Source organism: Bombina bombina, chromosome 4, assembly GCF_027579735.1.
Source record: "Bombina bombina isolate aBomBom1 chromosome 4, aBomBom1.pri, whole genome shotgun sequence".
NCBI lineage: Eukaryota > Metazoa > Chordata > Amphibia > Anura > Bombinatoridae > Bombina > Bombina bombina.
The window spans coordinates 344,394,668-344,406,791 of NC_069502.1; the positions used below are offsets into that span (position 1 = coordinate 344,394,668).

At 40.3% G+C, this 12,124-nt stretch overlaps 1 protein-coding gene across 1 annotated transcript in view; it reads right to left on the reverse strand.

Annotated features, from left to right (window-relative positions):
- IFT80 (intraflagellar transport 80) overlaps positions 1-12,124 on the reverse strand; it is a 674,979-nt gene that overhangs the window by 67,764 nt on the left and 595,091 nt on the right. Inside the window, exons 15-16 of the mRNA XM_053711799.1 lie at positions 3,188-3,277; positions 2,925-3,097 (exon numbers count right to left, since the gene is read on the reverse strand). Coding sequence (XP_053567774.1) covers positions 2,925-3,097; positions 3,188-3,277 — 263 coding nt within the window. The remainder of the gene's footprint in view (positions 1-2,924; positions 3,098-3,187; positions 3,278-12,124) is intronic.

Sequence of the window (12,124 nt, forward strand, 5' to 3'; positions counted from 1 at the left end):
CACACTCCGGTGCTATTGTAAAATAACAAACTTTTGATTGAAGATATAAAACTAAGTATAATCACCATAGTCCTCTCACACGACCTATCTAGTTGCTGGGTGCAAGAGAATGACTGGGGGTGACGTAGAGGGGAGGAGCTATATAGCAACTCTGCTGGGTGAATCCTCTTGCACTTCCTGTAGGGGAGCAGATAATATCCCACAAGTAATGATGACCCGTGGACTGATCACACTTAACAGAAGAAAAGGACTATACCCCAGGTAAAAAAAAATAACTTCCTAAAACATGCTTCCCAAACTGAAACGGACAGTCTGCAATAGGAAATATACATCGACCTGACTCATAGCAAATATAAGTAAATACATATATTTAAAACTTTATATTAATACATAAAGTGCCAAACCATAGCTGAGAGTGTCTTAAATAATGAAAACATACTTACCGAAAGACACCCATCCACATATAGCAGATAGCCAAACCAGTACTGAAAAAGTATCAGCAGAGGTAATGGTATATAAGAGTATATCATCGATCTGAAAAGGGAGGTAGGAGATAAATCCCTACGACCGATAACCGAGAACCTTTGAAAAGATTTCCTGCGAGGAAATCCATAAAATCAATAGGCGATACTCCACATCCCTATGACAAACACTGTACTCTGAGAGGAATTGGGCTTCAATATGCTGAGAAGTGCTTATAATAGAAGAAAAATCAAGCACAAACTTACTTTACCACCTCCATAGGGAGGCAAAGTTTGTAAAACTGAATTGTGGGTGTGATGAGGGGTGTATTTATAGGCATTTTGAGGTTTGGTAAACTTTGCCCCTCCTGGTAGGATTGTACATCCCATACGTCACTAGCTCATGGACCCTTGCCAATTACATGAAAGAAAGGAACAAGTGATGATAGATTGGTCATGGTCACGCAATATAGCCCTAACAGTGAGGAAATATCCTGTATTGTAACAAAGCATTGGCACATATTGACAGAGTGTAATAAAGATATGAAGATCCTTAAAATTCCCCCACTTATGGCATATAAGAGGGTGAAAAATCTCAGGGATTAATTAATCAATACAGATGTGGGTTCAAAGAAGAAGGATAGACAGGTATTCTTAAATAAAAAGAATTTAGAATGCTATCCCTGTTTGGGCTGTATGAGCTGCAGCTCAATGATTAAGGGAAAGCTATTTTTTCATCCTAGAAAAGGTAAAAAATATGAAATTAAGGAATACTACACATGTGATTCTACGTTCATAGTGAACCTCATTAAATCAGCCAATTGAGATGGCAAGTAATAGATAATGTAAATCCTCAAATAAGTGGAGTAAACAGGGAAAATATTCTAAAACAAAAAGAAATGTTTTGGATTCATGAGTTAGGGTGTATGACCCCCTAAAGGCCTGAACAGAGAGTATGATTGGTCAGTTTTCCTGTAATAAACTCTATGATAAAAGTTGTTGTTAAAAACTTTTTTTGACAGCCCTCTGATCATTCGACTATTTATTTATTAATCTATTGACTTGCATTTTAGCTAATTAGTGCAGTGTCAGCCAAAACTCCACAGCCGTGATCACAATGTTATCTATATGGCCCACAAGAGCTAGCAGTCTCTTGTTGTGAAAAGCTAATTAAAAAAAGCATGTGATAAGAGGCTGTCTGTAGTGGCTTAGAAAGAGGCAGAAATATAGAGGTTTAAATGTTATAAAGTATATTAAAGGAACAGTCTACACCAGAATTTTTGTTTAAAAAGATAGACAAATCCCTTTGTTACCTATTCCCCAGTTATATTAATATAGTTTTTACCTCTGTGATTACCTTGTATCTAAGCCTCTGCAAACTGCCCCCTTATTTCAGTTCTTTGACAGACATGCACTTTAGCCAATCAGCGCTGACTCCTATGTAACTCCACGTGCGTGACCGCAATGTTATCTCTGTAGCACACATGAACTAACACCCTCTAGTTGTGAAAAACTCTCAAAATGAATTCAGATAAGAGGTGGCCCTCAAGGGCTAAAAAATTAGCAAATTAGTCTACCTTGGTTTAGCTTTCAACTAAGAATAGCAAGAAAACAAAGCAAAATTGATGATAAAAGTAAGTTGGAAAGTTGTTTAGAATTGCATGCCCTATCTGACTTATGAAAGTTTATTTTGGACTAGACTGTCCCTTTAATATAACAATGTTGATTGTGCAAAGCTGGGGAATGTGTATTAAAAGCGGTATCTAGTTTTTTTAACAATAATAATTTTGGTATCCCTTTAAAGGAGACACTAAACATGTCTCCCTTTAAGGAGACACTAAACATGAGCCAAAAGCAATAGAAATAAATCCAAATACTTTTTAAACCCAGGTGGGAACTTCACTACTTAGCCCACATGGCCACCCACAGGCAGAGGCAGTTTTTTTTAACTCAAATGTCAGCAGGAGGCATAACTGATCACAGGCCACACCAGCTACTACTTTCATGATACTGATGCTCACTTGATAGCACTTGTGATTTAGTTTTTTTATTAAAGTGCAGGATACAGCACATGTGTCTCTAGTCCATCCAGTTTAACTGAGCAAGGATTCTCTTTGTCAATAGGGAGGCTGTTACGGTCTGTGGTTGTCTGTACCTGCTGCTGTCATTTCAGTGAAACCCCCACCAAACAAAACAAAAAAAACACACACAGGTTATGGGCGACATCTTTTACATACTGCTATCTGCTCTTAGCCATCCATATTGAGCAAAATTAGAAACCAGCAATGGAAACACCACCCCCATATTTAGTACAGTATAAAGTAAAACAAAAGTGAATGTTTAGTGTCCTTTTAATTATATAGGCATAATGTATCCACCTTATATTCACAAGAAAACTAAACACAATAAAAAAAAGACCCTACTATATGGATGTACAGATGCTGCTAGTAAAAACATTTTTACCTCTCCCAGTTATAATAGTCAATGTTGAGCTGGATGGCTTGGTATATCAGACCAGTCTGCAGCAGAATTGCCTCAGCATCTTGAAAATTTCCACTGAGCAGCTGGATATGAGCCATTCTAGATTCCTTTGATGGAAGGTCTTTAATTGAATTTATGTACTGAACTTTGTCAATCTGCAAAATAAATAAATAAAAGGCAGTGAAGAAAACGGACATATAAAGCTATAAGGGATATTCCAGGTGTAACAAAATTTGCTTTCATACCTCTCCAATTGCAGTATAGGCAATTTCTGCTGTTTTCATCTCCTTACTCGCAATAGCCATGGCAGCTAAACAAGACCACAAAGTTTGCTCCTAAAATTAGAAAACAACATAAATAATTATCATAGAAGTTCCTTAGCTGTTTTCACAACATAAAAGCAGCCAGAAGGAGGAATCATAACTGCTATTTATGTATGACAGCTCAAAATAATTCAATGGGATAGTTACATTACATTTTGTACTGTGATAAACCAATATGCATGTGTAAAATATGGTTACCATTCTTCAAAATTTACACATGATTATTACCTCCACTATTTTCAAAATGTTACAAAATTCGAAGCAACCCAAGGATTTGCATATGTACAGTAACTATAGCTCTGAGCATAAAAATAATAAAAAAAGATTACACACGTTTACATTTGAGAATTTGTTTCCTGGCAAGACCAAGGTCAAAATAGCATAATCAGAGCTAGACTTTCTATTAGACAATGTAATGCACTGAAAATAAAAAAAATATTTTAATCCAAGTGGCTATAAGCACTGTCTTAATATATGTCCCTTTAAGCATTGTACAGATTTAAGCTTTGCCTTGATGAAAAAACTTCAGTCACAAAACCATACATCCCATAATTCTTGTTAGTTCCTGATATGATGCTGCTGAGGTGAGGCGAACATATGACAACTAGAAAACAGATGACACAGTTCTAGTGTTTTGAGGTTTGTTTGTTTGCTTTTATTGAGGTTTACAGACAAGAATATAACAGGCAGGTTACACAGTGACACATGGAAATATGATTAGACTTATGTGCATACAATGGTCACTTACAAACTTACAGAATTATAATTATAACAAAGGAAATATATGAATTTAATGTCTTGTGAAGCCTGTCTTAAAGGGACATTATACACTTTGAGATGGTAATATAAAATGATAAATTGTATATATAAAACAACTCTGCAATATACTTTCATTATTTATTTTGTCCTCATTGCCTGTAATTCCATTCTGAAAACATAATTTATGCTTACCTGATAAATTTATTTCTCTTGTAGTGTATCCAGTCCACGGATCATCCATTACTTGTGGGATATTCTCCTTCCCAACAGGAAGTTGAAAGAGGATCACCCACAGCAGAGCTGCTATATAGCTCCTCCCCTAACTGCCATATCCAGTCATTCGACCGAAACAAGCCGAGAAAGGAGACACCATAGGGTGCAGTGCCTTAAAAGGACAGGGCGGGCCGTGGACTGGATACACTACAAGAGAAATAAATTTATCAGGTAAGCATAAATTATGTTTTCTCTTGTTAAGTGTATCCAGTCCACGGATCATCCATTACTTGTGGGATACCAATACCAAAGCTAAAGTACACGGATGATGGGAGGGACAAGGTAGGAACTTAAACGGAAGGAACCACTGCCTGTAGAACCTTTCTCCCAAAAACAGCCTCTGAAGAAGCAAAAGTATCAAATTTCTAAAATTTTGAAAAGGTATGAAGCAAAGACCAAGTCGCAGCCTTGCAAATCTGTTCAACAGAGGCCTAATTTTTAAAGGCCCAGGTGGAAGCCACAGCTCTAGTAGAATGAGCTGTAATTCTTTCAGGGGGCTGCTGTCCAGCAGTCTCATATGCTAAACGGATTATACTCCGAAGCCAAAAAGAAAGAGAGGTTGCCGAGGCCTTTTGACCTCTCCTCTGTCCAGAGTAAATAACAAACAGGTGAGATGTTTGGCGAAAATCTTTAGTAGCCTGCAAGTAAAACTTCAATGCACGGACTACGTCTAGATTATGCAAAAGACGTTCCTTCTTTGAAGAAGGATTAGGGCATAATGATGGAACAACAATCTCTTGATTGAAACCACCTTAGGTAAAAACCCAGGTTTTGTACGCAGAACTACTTTATCTGAATGAAAGATCAGATAAGGAGAATCACAATGTAAGGCAGATAACTCCGAGACTCTTCGAGCCGAGGAAATAGCCATCAGAAAAAGAACTTTCCATGATAGAAGTTTGATATCAATAGAATGAAGGGGTTCAAACGGAACCCCTTGAATAACTTTAAGAACCAAGTTTAATCTCCATGGGGGAGCAACAGGTTTAAACACAGTAACTCCAATCCCACAAAAGACAGCGCAATCTGTGAAGGCAAACAGATAGACTCCAATAGTGCAATATTGTATGTAAAAAAACAGCACTTTATTGACAAACACTTTAGCCAGAATACTCACAATATGCGAGATAAAAACATGCACAAAAAGGTATCTTTGTGTAGCGATATAGCCCGGTGATTGTGTGGTCAAAGGAAGCTTGGGAGAAAAGCAGCAGATTTTCCGGTCGGCGTGTGACGTCAACACCCGACAAACAGCTGATCGATGTTTTCCCTTAGTCCCAATACACACAGGCTTGCCGAGCTTGCAGAGCTTGTTGCCTCAACGCGTTTCTCGCCCCCTACTGGGCGCTTTCTCAAGAGGAATAGTGATCTACCGGACTGTCTCTTCCTTGTTAATTTATATCCAGTGCAACAGCACCATCTATCTAAAGAATCAATTATTGCACTTAATATTGGAATAATATTAGATGAAGATTTGTAACCACTCAATATATTATCCTATTATAATATATTGAGTGGTTACAAATCTTCATCTAATATTATTCCAATATTAAGTGCAATAATTGATTCTTTAGATAGATGGTGCTGTTGCACTGGATATAAATTAACAAGGAAGAGACAGTCCGGTAGATCACTATTCCTCTTGAGAAAGCGCCCAGTAGGGGGCGAGAAACGCGTTGAGGCAACAAGCTCTGCAAGCTCGGCAAGCCTGTGTGTATTGGGACTAAGGGAAAACATCGATCAGCTGTTTGTCGGGTGTTGACGTCACACGCCGACCGGAAAATCTGCTGCTTTTCTCCCAAGCTTCCTTTGACCACACAATCACCGGGCTATATCGCTACACAAAGATACCTTTTTGTGCATGTTTTTATCTCGCATATTGTGAGTATTCTGGCTAAAGTGTTTGTCAATAAAGTGCTGTTTTTTTACATACAATATTGCACTATTGGAGTCTATCTGTTTGCCTTCACAGATTGCGCTGTCTTTTGTGGGATTGGAGTTACTGTGTATCAGCTGCAGGACAAGCAGTGTTTTTCAAGCAGCTGCAACTGCGTTTTCAAAAAGAATTCTCCAGACACCATCTTTCAGTATTAGTAAGACTGTTCTCAATTTGAGTTTATAACCTGTTTTGGACTTTTATTATTTTGGACTATTCGCTACCGATATAACACCTTTATTAAGTAATATTTAGATCCATATTTATTGCCATTTTTTGTGCTATTTTAGTGCTGTGTCCATTCTATTGCTATATATATCTTTAGTTAATATCTCCCATACACATATTCATATATTTGCTGAGTGACTGTTGCGCTGATTGTTTTTGGTGGTTTGTGTGCTAGGTTTAAACACAGGCTTAATTCTAACTAAAGCCTGACAAAATGCCTGAACGTCTGGAACTTCTGCCAGACGCTTGTGTAAAAGAATAGACAGAGCAGAAATCTGTCCCTTTAAAAAACTAGCTGATAGTCCTTTGTCCAAACCCTCTTGGAGGAAGGACAATATCCTAGGAATCCTAACCCTACTCCATGAGTAATTCTTGGATTCACACCAATGAAGATATTTACGCCAAATCTTGTGGTACATTTTGCTGGTGACAGGCTTTCGTGCCTGTATTAAGGTATCAATTACTGACTCGGAGAAGCCACGCTTTGATAGGATCAAGCGTTCAATATCCATGCAGTCAGTCTCAGAGAAAGTAGATTCGGATGATTGAAAGGACCTTGTATTAGAAGGTCTTGTCTCAGAGGCAGAGTCCATGGTGGAAAGGATGACATGTCCACTAGGTCTGCATACCAGGTCCTGCGTGGCCACGCAGGCGCTATCAATATCACCGATGCTCTCTCCTGTTTGATTTTGGCAATCAGACGAGGGAGCAGAGGAAACGGTGGAAACACATAGGCCAGGTTGAAGAACCAAGGCGCTGCTAGAGCATCTATCAGTGCCGCTTCTGGATCCCTGGACCTGGATCCGTAACAAGGAAGCTTGGCGTTCTGGCGAGACGCCATGAGATCCAGTTCTGGTTTGCCCCAACGGAGAACCAATTGAGCAAACACCTCCGGATGGAGTTCCCACTCCCCCGGATGAAAAGTCTGACGACTTAGAAAATCCGCCTCCCAGTTCTCTACCCCTGGGATATGAATCGCTGATAGGTGGCAAGAGTGAGTCTCTGCCCAGCGAATTATCTTGGAGACTTCTGACATCACCAGGGAACTCCTGGTCCCCCCTTGATGGATGATGTAAGCCACAGTCGTGATGTTGTCCGACTGAAATCTGATGAACCTCAGTGTTGCTAACTGAGGCCAAGCTAGAAGAGCATTGAATATTGCTCTTAACTCCAGAATATTTATTGGGAGGAGTTTCTCCTCCTGAGTCCATGAACCCTGAGCCTTCAGGGAGTTCCAGACTGCACCCCAACCTAGAAGGCTGGCGTCTGTTGTTACAATGGTCCAATCTGGCCTGCGAAAGGTCATACCTTTGGACAGATGGACCCGAGATAACCACCAGAGAAGAGTATCTCTGGTTTCCTGATCCAGATTTAGTAGAGGGGACAAATCTGTGTAATCCCCATTCCACTGACTGAGCATGCATAATTGCAGCGGTCTGAGATGCAGGCGCGCAAATGGCACTATGTCCATCGCCGCTACCATTAAGCCGATTACTTCCATGCACTGAGCCACCGTGGGGCGTGGAATGGAGTGAAGAACACGGCAAGCATTTAGAAGTTTTGATAACCTGGACTCCGTCAGGTAAATTTTCATTTCTATAGAATCTATCAGAGTCCCTAGGAAGGAAACCCTTGTGAGAGGAGATAGAGAACTCTTTTATTCGTTCACTTTCCACCCATGCGACCTCAGAAATGCCAGAACTATCTCTGTATGAGACTTGGCAATTTGAAAGCTTGACGCCTGTATCAGGATGTCGTCTAGGTAAGGAGCCACCGCTATGCCTCGCGGTCTTAGAACCGCCAGAAGTGAGCCCAGAACCTTTGTAAAAATTCTTGGGGCTGTAGCCAACCCGAATGGAAGAGCTACAAACTGGTAATGCCTGTCTAGAAAGGCAAACCCCAGGAACCGATGATGATTCTTGTGGATCGGAATGTGAAGGTAGGCATCCTTTAAGTCCACTGTGGTCATGTACTGACCCTCTTGGATCATGGGTAAAATGGTTAGAATAGTTTCCATCTTGAATGATGGAACTCTGAGGAATTTGTTTAGGATCTTTAGATCCAAAATTGGTCTGAAGGTTCCCTCTTTTTTGGGAACCACAAACAGATTTGAATAAAACCTCTGTCCTTGTTCCGTCCACGGAACTGGATGGATCACTCCCATTACAAGGAGGTCTTGCACGCAGCTTAGGAATGCCTCTTTCTTTATCTGGTTTGCAGATAATCTTGAAAGGTGAAATCTCCCTTGTGGGGGAGAAGCTTTGAAGTCCAGAAGATATCCCTGAGATATGATCTCCAACGCCCAGGGATCCTGAACATCTCTTGCCCACGTCTGGGCGAAGAGAGAGAGTCTGCCCCCTACTAGATCCGTTGTTGGATAGGGGGCCGCTCCTTCATGCTGTCTTGGAGGCAGCAGCAGGCTTTCGGCCTGCTTGCCCTTGTTCCAGGACTGGGTAGGTTTCCAGGCCTGCTTAGATTGAGGAAAAGTTCCCTCTTGTTTTGAAGTAGAGGGAGCTGATCCTGCACCTGCCTTGAAATTTCGAAAGGCACGAAAATTAGACTGTTTGGCCCTTGATTTGGCCCTGTCCTGAGGAAGGGTATGACCCTTACCTCCAGTAATGTCAGCAATAATTTCTTTCAAACCAGGCCCGAATAAGGTCTGCCCCTTGAAAGGAATGTTAAGTAATTTAGACTTTGAAGTCACATCAGCTGACCAGGAATTAAGCCATAGCACCCTACGCGCCTGGATGGCGAATCCGGAATTCTTAGCCTTTAGTTTAGTCAAATGAACAATGGCATCAGAAACAAATGAGTTAGCTAGCTTAAGTGTTCTAAGCTTGTCAATAATTTCAGTCAATGGAGCTGTATGGATGGCCTCTTCCAGGGCCTCAAACCAGAACGCCGCCGCAGCAGTGACAGGCGCAATGCATGCAAGGGGCTGTAAAATAAAAACCTTGTTGAATAAACATTTTCTTAAGGTAACCCTCTAATTTTGTATCCATTGGATCTGAAAAAGCACAACTGTCCTCAACCGGGATAGTGGTACGCTTTGCTAAAGTAGAAACTGCTCCCTCCACCTTAGGGACTGTCTGCCATAAGTCCCGTGTAGTGGCATCTATTGGAAACATTTTTCTAAATATAGGAGGTGGGGAAAAGGGCACACCGGGTCTATCCCACTCCTTACTAATAATTTCTGTAAGCCTTTTAGGTATTGGAAAAACATCAGTACTCACCGGCACTGCATAGTATTTATCCAGCCTACACAATTTCTCTGGCACTGCAATTGTGTCACAGTCATTCAGAGCAGCTAATACCTCCCCAAGTAACACACGGAGGTTCTCAAGCTTAAATTTAAAATTAGAAATCTCTGAATCAGGTCTCCCCGATTCAGAGACGTCACCCACAGACTGAAGCTCTCCGTCCTCAGGTTCTGCATATTGTGACGCAGTATCAGACATGGCTCTTACAGCATCTACGCGCTCTGTATCTCGTCTAACCCCAGAGCTATCGCGCTTGCCTCTCAATTCAGGCAATCTGGCTAATACCTGTGACAGGGTATTATTCATGATTGCAGCCATGTCCTGCAAAGTAATCGCTATGGGCATCCCTGATGTACTTGGCGCCATATTAGCGTGCGTCCCTCGAGCGGGAGGCGAAGGGTCCGACACGTGGGGAGAGTTAGTCGGCATAACTTCCCCCTCGACAGACCCCTCTGGTGACAATTCTTTTATAGATAAAGACTGATTTTTACTGTTTAAGGTGAAATCAATACATTTAGTACACATTCTCCTATGGGGCTCCACCATGGCTTTTAAACATAATGAACAAGTAGTTTCCTCTGTGTCAGACATGTTTGTACAGACTAGCAATGAGACTAGCAAGCTTGGAAAACACTTTAAACAAAGTTAACAAGCAATATAAAAAACGTTACTGTGCCTTTAAGAGAAACAAATTTTGGCAAAATTTGAAATAACAGTGAAAAAAGGCAGTTACACTAACAAAGTTTTTACAGTGTATGTAACAAGTTAGCACAGCATTGCACCCACTTGCAAATGGATGATTAACCCCTTAATACAAAAAACAGATTAACAAAATGAAAAATATGTTTTTTAAACAGTCATAACAACTGCCACAGCTCCTACTTTTGAAGCCTTTTGAGCCCATCAGAGATGTCCTATAGCATGCAGGGGACTGCTGAGGGAAGCTAAATGTCACAGTTTGTAATTTTAACTGCACCAACTGTAACTTTTATACTATAACAGTGGAAAGCCTCTGTTTCTAGGCAAAAATAAAGCCAGCCATGTGGAAAAAACTAGGCCCCAATAAGTTTTATCACCAAAGCATATATAAAAACGATTAAACATGCCAGCAAACGTTTTATATTACACTTTTATAAGAGTATGTATCTCTGTTAATAAGCCTGATACCAGTCGCTATTAAATCACTGCATTTAGGCTTAACTTACATTAATCCGGTATCAGCAGCATTTTTCTAGCAAGTTCCATCCCTAGAAATATGTTTACTGCACATACCTTATTGCAGGAAAACCTGCACGCCATTCCCTCTCTGAAGTTACCTCACTCCTCAGAATATGTGAGAACGGCAATGGATCTTAGTTACTTCTGCTAAGATCATAGAAATCACAGGCAGATTCTTCTTCTAATGCTGCCTTTGATAAAACAGTACACTCCGGTACCATTTAAAAATAACAAACTTTTGATTGAAGTTAAGAAACTAACTATAATACACCACTCTCCTCTTACTACGTCCATCTTTGTTGAGATTTGCAAGAGAATGACTGGATATGGCAGTTAGGGGAGGAGCTATATAGCAGCTATGCTGTGGGTGATCCTCTTGCAACTTCCTGTTGGGAAGGAGAATATCCCACAAGTAATGGATGATCCGTGGACTGGATACACTTAACAAGAGAAATTGTGAGCTTTTCAGTTCCTGTTAGAAATGGAAGTGCAGAACACTGTTAAATCCAGCACAACCATTGGCTGCACACTCTAGTGACCTGACCTATGTATAACTGTCCCTAATTGGCCACAGCAGAGAAGGTAACACAAGTTACAACATGGCAGCTCCCAGTGTTTTATAGACACTAAAACTTTACACTTATTTTGTCACTTTTTAAACAACTAATGAAACTTTAAAAAAATACATCTACATGTTAGTCATGGACTAATCTTTTCTTTGAATGCATCATTCTATCTAGCATGTATTTAGTGTTTAATGTCCCTTTAAGGCCTTTCAGATGATATAAGGAGGTCACTCTTGTACCCCATTGTACATATAGTAAGACAATGAAAGTATAAGAAGGCAATTGAAAGTCAGGAAAGACTTTTGGATTCCAATCCGAGTAAACCTCAATTTTATACAACACTAGCAATTATAAAGTGATTAAACCAAAAGAAGATTAGTACTAATTGAGACATTCTGAGAGTGCCGATATTAAACTATATTTGTAGTATAGGGTAAAATTGCTTAGAGGACTGTTTACAAAGGGGCTTGCAGAAAAGTATCACATCCAAGGGCTAAGTGGCTACTCTTAGAACTGCTAAAACTTTTGTACTGTTGGGCCCAAAACAATCAGCCTTAACAGTAGGGTCAGATTTATACAAATAGTTTAAACAGCTGAACCATGGAGGAGGCACTAAACA